Raw genomic sequence first — 22272 nt, forward strand, 5'->3', positions numbered from 1 at the left:
CTATAACATTACATAAAGCTATATACATGATTTGATGGAATTTTGTAGTTGACGATTTGCAACAGAACTGGAAGTAAATGATGTTTCTAATCTGGTAGCGTGATAGTTCCATTTAAGACACTTTGTGCTTAACGACATTTTTTAAAGAATTTTTCAAGATAGTTTTTGTTCTAAAGCAAATCTTTTTCTTTCAAATGCCAAAAATCGTTTGAGAAAATATGCTTAAACACGTGAACGCGAACTGTTTGCGCATTAGATATTTGTGGTGGCTGGGAACTTTCGTTAAATCTCGATACATCATATCTACAAAGTGCGAAACTTTGCAAGCCCATTTGTAGAAATTAATTTTCGTGGACAACCCACAGAAACGAAAGGTTGTTGTTAGAGTTCAGTGCCAAGACATTCCCATCTGAAATTAACGACTTAATATTTCAAAACAATTTCTCAGAGTATTGCGTTTTTAAAACTGCAAGGCGAGTAGGGATTTCTTCATATTCCTTACATATACTGTTTGTGTTTTGAAATTTACAATGCAATCTTCGGAGAATTTTCTTTAGACATTAAAATACTTTGAAATCCTTTCTTTTTATTAAACAGATATGACAAAATACACAGCTATCTGCTCATGTATATGTGTATGCAATGTAGCGGAAACTTTAGTATGTGTGTGTACATGTACACTGCGGGAAAAAAAAATCGGGACAGTTCGATATCTCCCGTTCCACTGAGCCGATTGACCAAATTCAATTTGCCATTTTCATGTCTCGAAAGCGCGACTTAGGATATGTATTAGATTTATACACAACATTGTTCTAATATAGATAGTTTAAAACAAAATCGGACTTTTTCTGAAATGACATGCCAATTTTTTTCCATATTTCGATTCTACGACCCAAATTATGCCAAAATGCCAAGTTTTATAAAAATCGCACGATTAGTTTTCAAAACATTAGCTCTCAAAATTTTAGCTCTTCAATGTTTATTGAATTTGATATATATTTATTAATATCTCTTTTCTTATTTAACTTACTTGATTTCTTTCTCCTTAATTCGAAATTTAGGTTCATTCCAAATACAATTCACCCAATTTTATGATTTATTTTTAAAATTGTATTTTAAAATATTTTTTGTAAATTTTTCGAAAACAATTTTGAATTGTAAACCTGAAACATTTTACCATCATCTTAAAGTAAATGTATTTCTAATTATACCTGCAAAAAATTAGAGTTTTTATGCAAAATTTCCTAGTATATACGTGGGTTTACATATTGGCGCGTTTTGAAATTTGGCATATTTGTTTTAAACGTTTATAACGTCAAATGTTGTTTACGTTCTTTGTTAAAATTATTTGAAATAATGAACGATGACGTTTTTCTGCTCGTTTAAAATGAAAAAAAAAAAAAAAAAAAAAAAAAAAAAAAAAGGAATTTGAGTCCTAAAATTGAAATATGGAAAAAAAAAATGGTATGACATTTCAGAAAAAGTCCGATTTTGTATCAAAATACTGCATTAGAACAGTGCTGTATAGAAATCCTAAGTCGCGCTTTCGAGCTATGAAAAATGCAACTGGAATTTCAGCAATCGGCCCAGAAGAACGGAAGATGTAGAAGTTTTTTTTAGTTCAAAGGGGCATTTTCCCTGAAGGACTATTGCTTTCGCTTTGCGATTTTGCGTTGGTTCATTATAAATGTCCGTTTCACTTTTCAAACTGTTGCGACCAAATTTTATAGTCCTGCATTATATTTGAAGAAATTAAATAATGAAAAATCTGCATAAATTTATGTATACTCCTCGCATTGTGATAAAACAACGGTACATAGAGCCATCGAATTTTGAATGACGTAATTCTACTGCGAATATGGGCATGTGGAAGACCAAATTTTAAATTTGGAATTTAATTTATTATCGATTTCATATTTTGTAAATCTTAAACGAATTTTTGACTAAGAAACTCAATAATTTCAAAGCGAGCAATGGCAGCGTTGTACAGAAAAAAATATTTTTATCTACACCGCGAGACTCTGCATAGAAAATTCTAAAGATATGCTCAATTTCAAACTATTTTGCGATATTGCTCTTAAATTGAACTTTATTGTTTAGATGCGAAGAACGTGATATTTAATAAATGAAGGTAACAGACAAAATGTTAAAAAAACGCCCCTTTGGACGTAATTTAAAATCTGAAACCTTTCAAATTTTTATTTTATTTTATTTTATTTATTTATTTATTGGCAGTGTATGGGGTTATCTAGCTTTTTTCTAGAACTAACTGGGAGACTTGTAGATTGTATGAGTAATGTTCTTTGACACCTCTGCTTTAACAAATCAAGCAGTCTTTGATAAAATGGGAAATCTTAAAATCATATGAGTATAGGATCCAACGCAAGTCATTTTCTGGTTGAAACTGTTGGTGAAAACAAATTTATCAATTAGAATGTGGAAATTCATACCATCTTAACCTCTTGATTTGATTCGAACTAATCTTTGTAATACAGAGCAAAAGAACCTGACGGCAATTGAAATGAAGTAACAGAGAAAATATAAAGACATAATTTGTATTCATGTTTTAATATCTGCATTTTAATTCACGTTATTATCAGAAAATAAAAGTAAAAATTGCGCTAATATTAATTTCTGAAAACTCACATGTTTCAAAAGTCATCCTCTTCGGTACATACACTGCAGTCAATAATCGAAACTTCACATAATGTTTAGCAGCATTTGTCTTAATGCAGTCACAATCCCGCTTTGAAAAGGTCTATTATTCGTACAAGGAGCGTGGTTTATAGACGTATATTCTCAACTTTAAGCAACGATGCAAAAAGAAGTAGCAAGCTGAAAAATTCAGCGATATGAACTGTTGCACGATATCTACCTGTCGGGAAATGAAATGTTCCAGAACATCTCAGCATGTCTACCGAATAATTATCCATATGAACAAATACCTTATCTTATGTATGAGCTCTGGCGCAAAAAGGTTCTTGAGCATTGGAATAATGCTGAAGAATTAAGAACTATTAAGAAATAAGAGCAACTGTTAAAAAATATGGGAAATTTAGATCTGATTCTATTAAGAAATATGTGCGATCATTCCAGACCTTTGACATTCCATACCACACTGTAACCGGCTGTTGAGTGTTGTAGACGCTCATGAATTTTGTTTCCCTGACTGACTTGAGTAGTGTGTTGACTAAGGAGAACAAGATTTGCAAAATGTCATTTTCGGAAATTAATATTATTAAATTTTTATTATATTTTTAATAATGCCTTATACTAAACTGTAAAACTATGACAAGATTAAAAGTTAGTCTTTGCATTTATTGTGTAAATTCATTAAAAAAAACATTACCTGAGCTTTGTAATGTTTTTTGAATGCATAAGGAACTAAAAGTTTACATTTCTAAGTGAAGTGAGTTCCATTTATCTGCGCCGGTTAATCTTTACAGTCATTAACGATGTCATTCTCTTGAATTGTATCACATAGTGTGGTAGACGAGTGAAGCACTGGGCTTTGATCAAAACTAACCTTGAACGATCAAGTATGATTTTTATTTTCATTTGCTCCACAATGGCTGAATGGTTAAGACCGCTGAACAAGGGTAGTCTCATTGGATGGGAATCTTGCCTAACGAGCTGATTGCACGGATCTTTTTGTGATTTTCTTGGCTTGCAACATATGCGAAAATATTTCTCTTGAAACGCATCTCTTCCTTTTTGCAAATAGCTTTATGCACTTTGCCGTATTCACATCACATACAAGCAATTATTTTCTTCGGAATACATTCAGCATTTATATGCATATAATTTTCAAAATTGTATTTCATTTAGGAAAAGAAATCCTATTTAGATAATTCCTGGCGTATTTCTTCAATGCTATAGATTTCGTATCTCAGTGAATTTTTCAATTTTCTCTGTCTTAGAACTTTGGTTATTTTTTGTTAGTCATACGCACAGGTTATGAATAGCTAACTAGTATCAAAACGTCTTGCTGCTGCTAGTCTCTTGCTGCTGCTATGAAAGAGAGTTAAATAATTAACTATATCGAATCGTAAAAAATCCCTTTGCATACACAAGAATATTGACATGTGCATCAACAGAAATTTTATCAAATTACATTCTAATTACACTTAAGCTAAGTACTGAGTACAGTAGTATGACAAAAGAATTTTCTTCTCATCTTAATTTTGAATTTAGCAACACAAACTAATAATAATAAATGTATAAAAACCCCTCGTATAGTTATCACTACTTCAGCTTCAAGTTACAAATAAGGGAAATAACAAACCGTATATCCCATTGCTTGCGGTCTGATAACATAATGATAGCTTGATTGCATAAAAGTGAAAGATTAATGTCTGATAAGCTGGCGTCTGTGATAACGAGCTCATTCACATGGTTACATGTAAAAACCTAATACTTCGGTCATTAATACAGCACATCAGCGAGTTAAATCAAAACCACTGCGTCCCGAGCCTAAGTTATCAAAGCTGTTTCTATAAACTTAGATGCTCATTATTTAAACTCACGTAATTTTGCATTTTGTGGGGAAATAGGCGAAACAGTAGAAATGCACAAAATATTCAACACAAAAAGTATAATTAAAGTAAAACTCTTAAGTTTATGGAAGGACTACAGATATAAAATGTATTCCTTTGTACAAGTATTAAATGCATTTGGATTCAAAGCCTAACAGAAAAAGAGAAGAGATAACAGTGTGAGCTGAAAAATAAACTTTACTTACTAGGGTACTCTTCTGATTTGAGGGCCGTAAAAAAATTGCATCGAAAATGTATTCGCAAAAGCACCAAATCTAGCAAACGCGCCCATTTAACAGCGCGCCAAATCTAGCGTACGCGCTAGTTTCAGATTGCGTAAGTTTATATAGTTCTATATTTCTTAAGACACCAGTGAAATACTAGTTTAATTTTCAAACCCTTTTTTGATATCTTATGGATTTAACAATTTGGGAATTGCCCATGATGAAAAGTTGGCAATAGAATTTTGGGTAAAGTGCGGAATCACTCACTGCTTGAGGCGTTTTTAAGAATTGCACATACTCGATATCCATGTGCATATCGACCTATTTTTACTTTTAAAAAAAATCCCAGAATTGCACAAAAATGGCATTGCGCACACCCTTGACTTTATCTATGTAGCCATCGAGCTATTTTCACTTAAAAAAAAAAAAAAAAAAAAAAAAAAAAAAAAAAAAAAAAAGACAAAAATCCAATTGTTTTTACTTTTGTAAAAAGCGGCATACAAATAGGTGAGCGATTCTGTACTTTACCGAGAATATTTTCAAAGAAAAGGCATCATTAATTACAGAAAATTACGTTTGAACAACCAACGAGATGAAATTATGCTTTAGCTATAAGTCAGTAACGAAATAGCGATGCAGGCATCCATTCAGTTATGTTTAGCAATTTTTATATAAATTATAATAATGATCTGAAATAGTTATTTACTCTTATGCTACCATTCAGTCATGTTTAGCCTTTTTCATATAAATTATAATAATAAAAAGTATTATATGAAATTAACCTTTCATCTAAATTAAAACATGAATCTTAGAGATAGTTATTTACTATTATACTTCCTTTCTTGCCGCAATTATTAGGGTTGACGTAATTATTTTTGGCAGCATTGGCATCAACAATAGTTTGGCGATTTTTTACAGCCCTCGAAACCGAATAGTACCCTTACTAGATTATTTTACACATATTCACTATCATTACACGTCTTGTTGTGGTTAGATTTATTTTACTGCTTTATAAACTTTTTAATTTATTACTGCTCACATTCGGGGGAAATAAGATATTTGCCTCCGCCGTTTTGTCGTGCGTCATACTATTTCCCCGTCGGGCCGATTCTCCGTCAAGATATGTTTTTCTTTTTAACAGGACTGTACTATATCTTTCTATATTATATTACTAAGTTCACATAGTTTAATATTATTTTTACCTATTGTGTACCTGTGACTGTCTTTAATTTAAAAGAGAAATACTTTTGTTACTAACACAGCTTCTAGAAGTATTAAAATAATAACTTCATTAATAACATGCAATATTCAGTTTAGTTAAAATTAGTAAATAAAAGCTTTCATAACTAAGATGAAACATAATGTAAAAATAATATATAGTATTGAAATAAAACATAATATTAAAATTAAAGATAATATAATATAACGTTTATAGTAAAAGAGATTAGTTTGAGATTTCAAAACAAATCGACCATTTTTTAAGATAATATCTGAGGAGTATTTATTGTTTTTATAAAACTAAAAAAGTTGAATTTTTTAAATTACATTAAAACTCAATTTCTTGCAAGTATTAAAATTTCTCAACAATCAAAGTTTTGGTAAAACATCCAGACCAAAAGAACCAAATGGTTTGTTAACATTTACTTTTCAGCAAATTTCTCATATCGCTTTACTTCATTTCTTCATTAACATATTGTTGCGTGCGTACGGGTTCATTACGAAATGAATGCACAAATCCGATAAAAAATAAACAAAAATTTATTATTATCACAACAAATATGCTTAAATTTCCTCAAATATTCGTGCAGTATTACAATATCTCACAGTAGTTATCTTTTAACTACTCAAACGTTCAAGAGAACTTAATTCAAAACAGCTAGAGAAAGCTAATCCGCGAATTCGCTACAGTCAACAAGAGCAGTATTCTTAGCAAACTCTTAAAACAACAACAAACTAACAAAATTTTAAAAAAATTGAGAGGTTTTCCTCCTTTTTATAAGATTTTAAATCGCGCAAGAGAATTTTCTGGAACTTTCTCGAAATCAAAAAGAGATATTTATTTATTTATTTATTACATGCACGTGTTCTTGTACTTTTAGTTTTTCCGGCTTAGCTTTCTCATACTATTCGTCACGCGCTGCACTGCACGGGGAATAAAACAGTTTAATTTGTAACTCTACTAACATTAGCTATTTAAATACCAAAGCCGTAACACTGCCCCTGCCCAAGGACTGCTCGTACCTTGCAGTACAATCCTTGGACAGGAAGCCAAACTTACAACTAAGGCATAAATGTATTAATAAACATTGCATTACATTAACAAACAACATGAACAATAAATGCAATAACTACTTTTAAACAAATCAAATATTAAATACAAATCAAATACAAAATACAAATCAAATACAAAATACAAAACAAATACTAAATACACATTTAGAAATAAAAAGGACCATGGTCTTACACTATTTACACTACGTACTATGGCCATAGTAACGAGCTAATCTGTCGCAATGAACGACTTTAGGTTTAGAGTTCGATGACTTACGGATCCGAACCACGACGTCATTCAGCCTGTTTAGGACTGTGTACGGACCATCCCAAGGTGACTGTAATTTCGGACAGAGTCTCTTCCGTCAAGTGGGATTCCACAACCACACCCTGTCTCCTTTGTGGAATTTATGTTCAATTGCTCTTGTCTCGTATCTGGTCTTCACCTTCTCCGTCAGTAGATAGAAAATGGGGGTTCTGCGACACGCGGTGTGAGGTGTGGGCGTGGCCAATGACGTCACACAGAGGGCGGGGCCAAAGGCAACGTCATCACACTGGGAGGCGTGGTCACGAGTGGAGTTGAGGTGTTGGTAGATTGCTGATTGAGTTGTAGACCTCCTGCTTTTCATTAAAAGTTAGTTTTTTTTAATTTGGCAACGGAGTCATGGCGTCCTCTAGGGATGAAAAAAGAAAATAATTTATTTTAGAAGTTTCTTTTTTTTTAAATGTTCTATGATTCAAAATATAGAATTGAACCCTGAAACAAAATATCTCACCAGCTGAGTAGTTTGAAGATTTTAACCACTAAGCTGACGGGATACATTCAGATTTAGGTAAAAAAGCCTATATAAGAAAATGGAATTTGAATCGACTCATCAATTTATTCTGATACTTTTATCGTTTCTAGTTTTAAATGAAACTTTAACTTATTTCTTAGGTTTTCTGTTCATAATAACATATTCATTTACTGTCATATTTTTTTAATACTTAACACGTTTCTAATTTGTAATATTTATTTAACTTCCACATACTATTTTTTTTTCATACCTTTCATAAATTTCAGCATACCCTGATTTTTAACTTATATGTTATATTTCACAAACGTTCCCGCACATGCTGTTTATTTGTTACATTACTTAATTTTAGAGGCAATTTAACACTTTTTTTTAACGTTATAATGTTCAATATATTCTGAATTTTAACTTCATTTACTTTTTTTAAACCACTCTAGTATTCTATACACACTTTAACTTAGTGGTATGAAATTGTATTTAAAAAAGAAACGTTTATTTTTCGTGATCTTAGTTCTTTTACTAAATTTTCTACAGAATTTCTAATTTCTTTCACGTGTTTAACTATATCTTCCTTACATTACCGAATATTTTTTTAAAAAAAACTTAAGTCTATAACTGTTAATTGCTTTTCTTACGTTCATGATTTCCCTTCTGTGTTTATATTTCTTAATTCTAGCTTAACTTATTTATTATAATGTTTTTATTTCTGTCTCATCACTCGTAATTCCAACATTTTATCCCTTTTTATTCATTTTAACGATATGGATTGTTTTCATTTACTCCATATTCAAATATTTCCTTACAATTTTTATAATACTTGTTTTATTCCTCGATCATAATAGATCATCTACAGGTTTTACTCAGAAATTTCCATTCACAACTTTACAGTTTAATACCATTTATATCTAAATGTATTTCTTTCTCATATAGTTTTATGGTCTTCAAAGTTTCTAACATCATATTTAGTTTTAAATCCCGATTACCTTTAAGTGTGTTGATAATTTTCATTTCTAATTTTACAACCACGTTCAGTGTTTCATCCACACATACCAAAATATTTCTTACATTTTCTGATATTTAGTCTATGTCATATTTCAGTACTTCAAATGAATTTACACTGCTCACACTATTATTTTTTCATGTTTTAGAGACACTAACTATACTAATTTTACTATTTTTCCTGCACTAATTGCATCTATGTCAGCACTCATGCTAAACTAGCAATTGTTTTGCATCACATGCATAAAGAAATTCTTAAAACCAACTTTTTCAATATCGTACTCAAATTACTGTTTTCCAGATGGGAATTACCAGTATTCTTTGGTTTTACTCTGTTACATCTTTTTAAATTTTAACATCTTACTTTTAATTCTAACATACATCTTTTAAACAGTTTTTTCTTTTAATGATAGCCTTACCTTATTTGTTCAAATTAATTCTTTCATTCACCTTCTTTACTACCTTTCAGTACCTTCATAATTCACTATGCAAACGCAATGTCTTTCACTGACATTCTGTTTAATAATACCACAAGTTTCCTTAATTGACAAAAAGCGAATTATTTCTCATTTCAAAATAGAACTACTATATTTTTGCACAAACATTACCTTTATCCATTCAAGCCACCCCTTAACCGGTAACTGACGTAGCGATAGGAAAGGAGATTCTTATCATATGCTCTTTCGACATTTGAGGTTTCTAGAACTTCTTTGACAAGTATATCAATACCATCAGAAAATATACTTAACACTTTTACCCAGTTTAAAGGCAACATACTGTTATAAGAATGGTTTTAGTTAAATTTATAACACAAATAAACGCATTTTGTGCTAAATAGGCATAAACATTTAGATTCAGAATATTTCTTTTTAATCCGATGTAAGACTTGAATTTCATTCATGATACGGATTGTCTCTTGATTTTCTTTTTGTTTACCTTACACTAATAGAAAATTTTTATTTTACAAGTTCAGCTTTTAATGAAATAGAAATAAAATCTACGATACACCTGCTGTTTTTAAGAAAAGGAACTTTGATATATTTCTCGAAATGTAAATGCTTTTAGAGTTTTCTTTCAATAACGTTGATTTTCATTACTTTACTAACTTCAATAATTCTCTTATTAGCTAATATGAATGAAAGAAGATTGTCAAAAATGTGACACAGTATAATTCTTACGAACATATGTACCTTTACCAGCATACAGATATTACCGATTGAAATGAAGAAAGATACAGATATTTTACTCCAATCTACATTAAATTAAAAAAAAATATTTAAACTTTCATACATTCCAAAGAATAAACGAAAACTCAATAGATATTGTCATGTTTGTATATATGAGATAAACATTTTATGAATGGTATCTAAAGTAATGCTTAGAACTTCATAAAAGCGAACATTCACTATGTTAATACACATATCATCAGTTATTTACATTAATCAATGTAATATTAATCATTACATGTACTATATGCATATATATTTAAAGTTTAATTGTCTTACGATTGAATAATTAACTATTGAGAGAAAGAGGTTCATATCTTACACTATTTAATTCACATGGAACAAATTTTTCCATCAACCACATTGAACCACGTTTATTAAATTCGCCAAAGCTCTTTTATTTCTGCATTTTCACACTCACGACACATTTTAAATGTAACTATTGATTACCATTTCAAACACCGATATCATAACTCAGTGTAAAACTACATCATAACTCATTTTTTCCCTACTAACTACAATTTTATATATTCAAGAAGTACATCTAAGACATGATCATTTTCTATGTTCTAGCAAATTGATTCAATTGCGAACATACTATTAAGACTTGCGATTTTAGAAGACTTGCATGTATTAACGATGTCAACGTTTCTTCGTTTTTGTAAGATTCGTATCAAACCATGTCGCATTCGAATGTGGTGTAAGAGATCACTTTTTCTTTTAAACACTTGTAAACAATGGATACAATTTATAAGAAGAGAAGTATCATACTGTTTCAAAACATCATCATCAGCATATTTCTGTTTCTTTTGACACCAACAAAATTAAAAAAAAAAGGTTCGTGAGATTTTCTTCAAATTCTGTTTTACTTGAAAAAAATGTCCGAACATTCAATACGATGTAAAGATTCATATTGTTTTAAATTCTTATGCTCACTAAATATTTTTTATCACGATTTACTCTTAAAAGTAACTTTATAAGTTTTCATATCCTTTTTACATGAAAAGAACTTGTGATTATTCACTACAAAATTCTAAGACGAGAAGCTTCGCGACTTTTCAAACTACAAACTTAAATTTCTTAGAACATACACTACATCTGATGTTTCTTTCATGAGATTTCAAATATCTCTTCAGATTACTCGTATTCAAGAAACCTTACAAATATATCACATAAGTTCAGCGAATAATCGCTTCATAAACTCTTAAATTTTCAACACGAGTGAATCACTTGAAGCATATACTGCACTGTAAACATACAATACTTAAAAAAATTGTTATAAAAAATAAAAATACATTCATTTCACCAAGAAGCTTTTCTATTTAAATACATTTATTTATTTCCAAAGAACAAGTTTCTGTATTTTACATAAAATATACTTAGAATTTTCTTTCATTAGTTAATATCAAATTAACAACAATATCCATCTACTGATATTTGATATACATGTTTGCTTTAAAATTAAAACTAAAATTTCAATATATTTCTATTAAAAAAACATAATGAAAAAAAAAAAAAAAATACTCATAACATCAACCAAAGACAGAAATTTAAATAGAATAGCTGTATTTATATTAGTGCATTTTTATAATCTTCATAACATTTCGATTCAAAAAACCTATTACAAAATAAATGAAACATTTTTTTCTGCCTTAAAGAATCTCTTATATTTTTAAAATTAATACATAAAAATATATCTTCACCAATATATTTAATTCTGTCCTCAACACTTATTATAATGCAATCATGTCTTGTTTGTGAAGGATGATTTACAATGCAACCTTCGCATTTATATAGCTTTTTTATCACTGAATTTAATTCAGTTTTGATAGAGTTTATGAGTTCTTTAAAAAGTTCATCATCATCACTTACCATATCCGAACAATTGTTTTTACATTTGATTTGCAACGGTAAAATAATTTCAAAAATACTTTTATATAAAGTATACTAATATTTTTAAAATCATAATTTGATAGTTCATCTAGCAAAATATCAGCTTCATTTCGTGAATAAAATTCTTCGTATAATTCCACATTTAACTCCGTATGACATATATTCCTCATATTCGCTTTTGAATCTAACGACAATTCTGAATGATATAGAAATACGTAGCATTCTTAAATAGCAAAAATTATCTAAAACATACATTAATGAAATGATTTCATCAACACTTATCGTAATACATTCTTGTCATGTCTTGTTTGTGAAGCCAGTCTTTCCGGCGTCATATGTGTAAAAATAATCATGATAGGATAGTGGGAAAGAGTTATAGTGTCCTAATGTTGTTATTCTGAACCTCGATATTACATATATGCATAAGGAGAATCTTAAAAGCATCATCCACTTATCATGATAGAGTAATGGAAAATTTCTAAAACTCTGATAATCATACGCGAAAGAATGTATTATCTTAAGGTTGTTGTTGCTATTCCAAATTTGACAGTACATACAGAAGTGAAGGAAGATCCTTGATAAGCGCTGTAGACTTCACGTTATCATGATAACGTGCAGCACTCATCAAGGGTCTTCCTTCACTTCTGTATGTATTGTCAAACTTGGAATAGCAACAACAACCTTAAGATAATACATTCTTTCGCGTATGATTATCAGAGTTTTAGAAATTTTCCATTACTCTATCATGATAAGTGGATGATGCTTTTAAGATTCTCCTTATGCATATATGTAATATCGAGGTTCAGAATAACAACATTAGGACACTATAACTCTTTCCCACTATCCTATCATGATTATTTTTACACATATGACGCCGGAAAGACTGGCTTCACAAACAAGACATGACAAGAATGTATTACGATAAGTGTTGATGAAATCATTTCGTTAATGTATGTTTTAGATAATTTTTGCTATTTAAGAATGCTACGTATTTCTATATCATTCAGAATTGTCGTTAGATTCAAAAGCGAATATGAGGAATATATGTCATACGGAGTTAAATGTGGAATTATACGAAGAATTTTATTCACGAAATGAAGCTGATATTTTGCTAGATGAACTATCAAATTATGATTTTAAAAATATTAGTTTTGAAATTAATGGGACTCAGTATGTTCCACGAAGAAAAGTACTCGGTTTTGGTGATGAAGGACTTAGTTACGAATTCTCTGGAACGAGCATTTGTGCAGAACCATGGACTCAAACTCTTCTAAATGTAAAAGATTATGTTGAAACGATAACTGGCAAAAAATATAATTTTGCTTTATTGAACTATTATCCTGACGGAGTGGCGAAAATTTCAACGCATAAAGACAATGAAACTTGTCTCGAACCTGAAAGTGATATACCTATCATCAGTTTAGGTGCAAAACGTCAAATGGTATTTACCAGGCGAAATTTGACATCTCGAAGCGTGGACTTAACTCATGGAACTCTCCTTGTAATGAAACACCCAACGAATCAATTTTGGATGCACGGAATACCCTCTCAACCTGACGTTAAAGATCCTAGAATTAGTATCACATTCCGAAACATAAAAATTTCGAAAATTAAAAAACGACGATTGGAAGATAATGAGGATGAACTTCCAGAGGATGACTGGTTTGCCCACTATATGAAGTCTGTTCCTGAAAATATCTTCATGCCGAATAATCGAGAACAGAAAAAAGAAAGTTCGAAGTTGATTGCACAGTGGACTCTTGGTTGGGGATATTTTGTGTCCATAAATCAGTTTGAAAACAGAATGAACATTCATCTACGTGAATGTGTGGAACAAAATAAAATATTATACCCTACTACACGCGGTGTTGTTATAACTCCTGCAACATGGCAAGAATTTTCCTCAAAAATATATGAATTTAATCTTTTCTATATGAGTGCCAGCATCATTTGCAATAATGAGTTGGTAGTTTTCAACAAAGAAGGTGAGTGTATTTTTCAACAAGTTTTTAAACAAGATGAAAATTCTTTTAAACTAAAACCTACATACCTAAAAGTAAACTGTGATATTTTAAAAAATTGAAAGAAATTATTCCTGATGTATCTAATACTTTATATAAAAGTATTTTTGAAATTATTTTACCGTTGCAAATCAAATGTAAAAACAATTGTTCGGATATGGTAAGTGATGATGATGAACTTTTTAAAGAACTCATAAACTCTATCAAAACTGAATTAAATTCAGTGATAAAAAAGCTATATAAATGCGAAGGTTGCATTGTAAATCATCCTTCACAAACAAGACATGATTGCATTATAATAAGTGTTGAGGACAGAATTAAATATATTGGTGAAGATATATTTTTATGTATTAATTTTAAAAATATAAGAGATTCTTTAAGGCAGAAAAAAATGTTTCATTTATTTTGTAATAGGTTTTTTGAATCGAAATGTTATGAAGATTATAAAAATGCACTAATATAAATACAGCTATTCTATTTAAATTTCTGTCTTTGGTTGATGTTATGAGTATTTTTTTTTCATTATGTTTTTTTAATAGAAATATATTGAAATTTTAGTTTTAATTTTAAAGCAAACATGTATATCAAATATCAGTAGATGGATATTGTTGTTAATTTGATATTAACTAATGAAAGAAAATTCTAAGTATATTTTATGTAAAATACAGAAACTTGTTCTTTGGAAATAAATAAATGTATTTAAATAGAAAAGCTTCTTGGTGAAATGAATGTATTTTTATTTTTTATAACAATTTTTTTAAGTATTGTATGTTTACAGTGCAGTATATGCTTCAAGTGATTCACTCGTGTTGAAAATTTAAGAGTTTATGAAGCGATTATTCGCTGAACTTATGTGATATATTTGTAAGGTTTCTTGAATACGAGTAATCTGAAGAGATATTTGAAATCTCATGAAAGAAACATCAGATGTAGTGTATGTTCTAAGAAATTTAAGTTTGTAGTTTGAAAAGTTGCGAAGCTTCTCGTCTTAGAATTTTGTAGTGAATAATCACAAGTTCTTTTCATGTAAAAAGGATATGAAAACTTATAAAGTTACTTTTAAGAGTAAATCGTGATAAAAAATATTTAGTGAGCATAAGAATTTAAAACAATATGAATCTTTACATCGTATTGAATGTTCGGACATTTTTTTCAAGTAAAACAGAATTTGAAGAAAATCTCACGAACCTTTTTTTTTTAATTTTGTTGGTGTCAAAAGAAACAGAAATATGCTGATGATGATGTTTTGAAACAGTATGATACTTCTCTTCTTATAAATTGTATCCATTGTTTACAAGTGTTTAAAAGAAAAAGTGATCTCTTACACCACATTCGAATGCGACATGGTTTGATACGAATCTTACAAAAACGAAGAAACGTTGACATCGTTAATACATGCAAGTCTTCTAAAATCGCAAGTCTTAATAGTATGTTCGCAATTGAATCAATTTGCTAGAACATAGAAAATGATCATGTCTTAGATGTACTTCTTGAATATATAAAATTGTAGTTAGTAGGGAAAAAATGAGTTATGATGTAGTTTTACACTGAGTTATGATATCGGTGTTTGAAATGGTAATCAATAGTTACATTTAAAATGTGTCGTGAGTGTGAAAATGCAGAAATAAAAGAGCTTTGGCGAATTTAATAAACGTGGTTCAATGTGGTTGATGGAAAAATTTGTTCCATGTGAATTAAATAGTGTAAGATATGAACCTCTTTCTCTCAATAGTTAATTATTCAATCGTAAGACAATTAAACTTTAAATATATATGCATATAGTACATGTAATGATTAATATTACATTGATTAATGTAAATAACTGATGATATGTGTATTAACATAGTGAATGTTCGCTTTTATGAAGTTCTAAGCATTACTTTAGATACCATTCATAAAATGTTTATCTCATATATACAAACATGACAATATCTATTGAGTTTTCGTTTATTCTTTGGAATGTATGAAAGTTTAAATATTTTTTTTAATTTAATGTAGATTGGAGTAAAATATCTGTATCTTTCTTCATTTCAATCGGTAATATCTGTATGCTGGTAAAGGTACATATGTTCGTAAGAATTATACTGTGTCACATTTTTGACAATCTTCTTTCATTCATATTAGCTAATAAGAGAATTATTGAAGTTAGTAAAGTAATGAAAATCAACGTTATTGAAAGAAAACTCTAAAAGCATTTACATTTCGAGAAATATATCAAAGTTCCTTTTCTTAAAAACAGCAGGTGTATCGTAGATTTTATTTCTATTTCATTAAAAGCTGAACTTGTAAAATAAAAATTTTCTATTAGTGTAAGGTAAACAAAAAGAAAATCAAGAGACAATCCGTATCATGAATGAAATTCAAGTCTTACATCGGATTAAAAAGAAATATTCTGAATCTAAATGTTTATGCCTATTTAGCACAAAATGCGTTTATTTGTGTTATAAATTTAACTAAAACCATTCTTATAACAGTATGTTGCCTTTAAACTGGGTAAAAGTGTTAAGTATATTTTCTGATGGTATTGATATACTTGTCAAAGAAGTTCTAGAAACCTCAAATGTCGAAAGAGCATATGATAAGAATCTCCTTTCCTATCGCTACGTCAGTTACCGGTTAAGGGGTGGCTTGAATGGATAAAGGTAATGTTTGTGCAAAAATATAGTAGTTCTATTTTGAAATGAGAAATAATTCGCTTTTTGTCAATTAAGGAAACTTGTGGTATTATTAAACAGAATGTCAGTGAAAGACATTGCGTTTGCATAGTGAATTATGAAGGTACTGAAAGGTAGTAAAGAAGGTGAATGAAAGAATTAATTTGAACAAATAAGGTAAGGCTATCATTAAAAGAAAAAACTGTTTAAAAGATGTATGTTAGAATTAAAAGTAAGATGTTAAAATTTAAAAAGATGTAACAGAGTAAAACCAAAGAATACTGGTAATTCCCATCTGGAAAACAGTAATTTGAGTACGATATTGAAAAAGTTGGTTTTAAGAATTTCTTTATGCATGTGATGCAAAACAATTGCTAGTTTAGCATGAGTGCTGACATAGATGCAATTAGTGCAGGAAAAATAGTAAAATTAGTATAGTTAGTGTCTCTAAAACATGAAAAAATAATAGTGTGAGCAGTGTAAATTCATTTGAAGTACTGAAATATGACATAGACTAAATATCAGAAAATGTAAGAAATATTTTGGTATGTGTGGATGAAACACTGAACGTGGTTGTAAAATTAGAAATGAAAATTATCAACACACTTAAAGGTAATCGGGATTTAAAACTAAATATGATGTTAGAAACTTTGAAGACCATAAAACTATATGAGAAAGAAATACATTTAGATATAAATGGTATTAAACTGTAAAGTTGTGAATGGAAATTTCTGAGTAAAACCTGTAGATGATCTATTATGATCGAGGAATAAAACAAGTATTATAAAAATTGTAAGGAAATATTTGAATATGGAGTAAATGAAAACAATCCATATCGTTAAAATGAATAAAAAGGGATAAAATGTTGGAATTACGAGTGATGAGACAGAAATAAAAACATTATAATAAATAAGTTAAGCTAGAATTAAGAAATATAAACACAGAAGGGAAATCATGAACGTAAGAAAAGCAATTAACAGTTATAGACTTAAGTTTTTTTTAAAAAAATATTCGGTAATGTAAGGAAGATATAGTTAAACACGTGAAAGAAATTAGAAATTCTGTAGAAAATTTAGTAAAAGAACTAAGATCACGAAAAATAAACGTTTCTTTTTTAAATACAATTTCATACCACTAAGTTAAAGTGTGTATAGAATACTAGAGTGGTTTAAAAAAAGTAAATGAAGTTAAAATTCAGAATATATTGAACATTATAACGTTAAAAAAAAGTGTTAAATTGCCTCTAAAATTAAGTAATGTAACAAATAAACAGCATGTGCGGGAACGTTTGTGAAATATAACATATAAGTTAAAAATCAGGGTATGCTGAAATTTATGAAAGGTATGAAAAAAAAATAGTATGTGGAAGTTAAATAAATATTACAAATTAGAAACGTGTTAAGTATTAAAAAAATATGACAGTAAATGAATATGTTATTATGAACAGAAAACCTAAGAAATAAGTTAAAGTTTCATTTAAAACTAGAAACGATAAAAGTATCAGAATAAATTGATGAGTCGATTCAAATTCCATTTTCTTATATAGGCTTTTTTACCTAAATCTGAATGTATCCCGTCAGCTTAGTGGTTAAAATCTTCAAACTACTCAGCTGGTGAGATATTTTGTTTCAGGGTTCAATTCTATATTTTGAATCATAGAACATTTAAAAAAAAAGAAACTTCTAAAATAAATTATTTTCTTTTTTCATCCCTAGAGGACGCCATGACTCCGTTGCCAAATTAAAAAAAACTAACTTTTAATGAAAAGCAGGAGGTCTACAACTCAATCAGCAATCTACCAACACCTCAACTCCACTCGTGACCACGCCTCCCAGTGTGATGACGTTGCCTTTGGCCCCGCCCTCTGTGTGACGTCATTGGCCACGCCCACACCGCGTGTCGCAGAACCCCCATTTTCTATCTACTTCCGTCGCCAAGATGACTCGCTCTCGTGCGGAACGGTGCACCACTTCAAACCGGGCCTGGACATCTGAGATGAATTCCTCAGGCGATGAAGGCGCATCCGTAGGGCGACCAAACAGGCTCTCACAAGGCTGACGAAGATCTCGATCGAAAAGCATTTGAGATGAAGAATAGCTGGTAGTCTTGCGTTTCTTTTAGACCCTAGTATGATTTCGGCAGCTTCCTGAGCTGGGTCTTTCGGACAAGGCATCGGCATTTCCAGGTGAGGATCCCTTCTGAGGATGGATAGTCATGTCATCAGATGCTGAGAGTAGTTTGTTGTTTTTGAAGTCTAAGGAAAAATTGTATTTCCTTAAAAAGTCCAATTCAAGTTTGCATGGATCTGTAATATCCGCCACATAAGCCGTGTGATAGTAAGCGGCACTTCCAAACGTGATGCTCATGTTTAACCTTCCAGCTATGTCGATCTTTTCACCAGACGCAGACTGAAGGGTAACACAGGATGGCGTCCAAATGAGTTTATCTTTTAAACAGTTGAGCTAAATCTTTCCGAATGATGATAACATTAGCTCCTGTGTCAATGATCATATTACAAGGAACTCCATCAATATGCCCATTGATGAATAGTACGTTACTGTTGCCACTCACTGTAGAAATCTTGAGCGCTTTAAAACAGGGTTTTTCATTATCTGGCAACCTCCGTTCCTCGATATGGTCATTAATTTGTTCCCTGCGTCGTTGCTGAGAAATGGTCTCAATTTTCATACCCTGGGGTGTTCTGCAATTCCTTCGTACATGGCCTTCAGCTCCAGAGTTCCAGCACTTTGGTTTCTTGTCATTCCTTTTCCCTCTCATGGTATTTAATTGCCTGTTCAACTCGTCTGTTTTATTTTCCGTGCTCTGGGGTGTTCAGCAGTTTCTTTGTATGTGACCTTCAACACCACAGTTCCAGCACTTAGGATGTGGACTCGCACAGCTCTGACTGGGTAGCGATCTCTCCGAGTTGCTTGCGGGGCTGCTTGGAACTTCACGGCGTACAACAGAGCGCTTTTTATGTCCTTCACATCCGCCATTCGTAGAGCTTTCTGTATTTCAGGATCCGGGATGCCGTCGATGAAATATTGCAGGGACAGAATTTACCTTGTTTCTGCTGGACACTCCGAAAAGGCGAGATAGGAGAGCCTTTTAACGTCCGTGTCGAGCTCCTGAAGTGTTTCGGTGGGCTTCTGCTGACGGGATTTTAATTGAAGACTGCTGTAGTCTTTTAAACATTTCTCGCCGAAGTGCAGCTCCAAAGCGCCGGATAGAGCTTCGAAATCTAGCCTTTTGCTGTCGGGAAGAGTCTGAAGGACATCCGCCGCGTCTGCTCTGAAAGAAGCGGCAAGATGACAGACCTTAGCTTGGAAATCCCATCCATTGCTTCTGCCACTATAGAAAACTGTGTCTTATATACTTGCCAAGAGGTCTTCCCATCATATGTAGATAACTTCAGAGAGGGTCGAGCAGCCATAGATAGAAGTTTAAAACCTTCAGAATTGTTTCCTGCCGTCGCTATGCACTTCTTTAGGCTGTCAACTTCTTTGGCGACGGCAGTAGAAACCCTGTCATCAATTTGGGTTTGGACGGCAGATTTTTTTTTTTTTTTTTTTTTTTCAATTTCTCCAACTCTGTTTTCAACCGTGTGAATTCTGTCTTCTATAGCTTCAAATTTGTTTTCTATTATGCATGTGATTTCTCTCTTAATTTCCTTTCGGCCCACTTTCATTTCTGCTTTAACAGCTTCCTGCCCGGCTTAATCTCTCCTTTAATGGACGCCATCTCTGCTTTAACAGAATCTTGCATATCTTCTTTAAATGATGCTTGGCCAGCTTCCATCTTTTCCTGGCTAGATTTCATCTCTTCTTTCATTTTTTCTTGTCTCGCATTCATTTCTTTCAGTCCAGCTTTCATTTCTTCCTGTCCCGCTTCCATTTCTTCCTTAAAAAAGGCAAAGGCTGATATCAACTGCTTTAACTCTTCTTCCATCGACCAAAAATTTTTGCGTGCGTACGGGTTCGTTACGAAATGAATGCACAAGTCCGATAAAAAATGAACAAACATTTATTATTATCACAACAAATATGCTTAAATTTCCTCAAATATTCGTGCAGTATTACAATATCTCAACAGTAGTTATCTTTTAACTACTCAAACGTTCAAGAGAACTTAATTCATAACAGCTAGAGAAAGCTAATCCGCGAATTCGCTACAGTCAACAAGAGCAGTATTCTTAGCAAACTCTTAAAACAACAACAAACTAAAAAAAATTAAAAAATTGAGAGGTTTTCCTCCTTTTTATAAGATTTTAAATCGCTCGCGAGAATTTTCTGGAACTTTCTCGAAATCAAAAAGAGATATTTATTTATTTATTACATGCACGTGTTCTTGTACTTTAAATTTTTCCGGCTTAGCTTTTTCATAATATTCGTCACGCGCTGCACTGCGCGGGGAATAAAGCAATTTAATTTATAATTCTACTAACATTAGCTATATAAATACCAAATCCGTAACAGTATTTCAACATTTAAATTTTTAATTTCATAGCTTTGGTTTTAATTTCTCCTTGTTTTAAATGTACATATTTTCAGAATAAAATTATGTAATGTGAATTTAGTTATATGTCAAGCGTGAATCAAAAAGAATACTAATATTGAAATAGATATTAGTTAAGATTTTTGTGTTCATTTTTATTACTTTTTCTTTTCTAGGTATTTTATTTTTCGTTGCCTGTAATGCTGAAGAAGAATGTTTAAGTAAGTAATGATATGCGCTTTAATATATGTTTTATTATTTCGATATAAAAAAATAACTACATGCTTTCTCAATTAATTTATATTCTTATTGTTTGGAATCTTTATATAAAACATACTCGCATGTTTTCCGAGTTTTGTATTATGAGTGATGTTAAAAAAAACAGAAGAGGAGTTAATTTTTCAAAACAGAAACCTGTTGTTAACACTTTATTTTCATGGTTTTCATTTACTTTTACGATTTTTTGCAAATAAAATAATTTCGTACTTTACTCATTAGATGGCAGCACCATTTATTGTAAGCCATTTTGAAGGGCTACATGATTTATAGCAGTGTTTCTTAAAATGCGATTGCGACTGCAAATGGGGTGGCATAGCTAATTCTGAGGTCCTGAAAATTAAATTGAATTTAAAGTAATTGCATTAATAAGCCTTTCAAAGAAAAAACATTAATTGATAACGATGAGATCAATCAACTGTCAGGCAAAGCGCAAAAGGAATTTCAAGCGCTATCTAGTTGCTCAAACTTAAAACTCACACACGTAAAACTTTAAAAACCCTTGACCAAATTCTTTATCGAAAATAAAAATGAATTTCCTGCTATTTCCGAAATTGCATTATATATATATATATATATATATATATATATATGTACAAAACAAAATTTAATTTATTACGCAGCAAAAAAAAAAAAAAAAAAAAAAAAAAAAAAAAAAAAAAAACAGGATTGTCGCACTGAAATTTCCTTTCATAAATTTTTGTACAGGTAAAACAAATCATAAAACTACTATTTTTTATTTGCGTATTTACCATTTTATTTGTATATTGTTTACGAAAGAAATAACTTACTTTGAGCAACATATTTATTTTTATATCTTTATTCTATATTTAATATCTGGGGTCGTGAAAAAAATCTCAGTTTTAAAAAGAGACTGTGAATGAA

At 30.7% G+C, this 22272-nt stretch overlaps 1 protein-coding gene across 1 annotated transcript in view; it reads left to right on the plus strand.

Annotated features, from left to right (window-relative positions):
* Positions 1-22272, plus strand: part of LOC118204123 (UPAR/Ly6 domain-containing protein qvr-like) — a 392218-nt gene that overhangs the window by 323847 nt on the left and 46099 nt on the right. Inside the window, exon 2 of the mRNA XM_085818682.1 lies at positions 21288-21332. Coding sequence (XP_085674808.1) covers positions 21288-21332 — 45 coding nt within the window. The remainder of the gene's footprint in view (positions 1-21287; positions 21333-22272) is intronic.

The sequence above is a fragment of the Stegodyphus dumicola genome, chromosome 6 (assembly GCF_044657685.1).
Source record: "Stegodyphus dumicola isolate Sdum_Otavi_A_Nest chromosome 6, ASM4465768v1".
Taxonomy (NCBI): Eukaryota; Metazoa; Arthropoda; class Arachnida; order Araneae; family Eresidae; genus Stegodyphus; species Stegodyphus dumicola.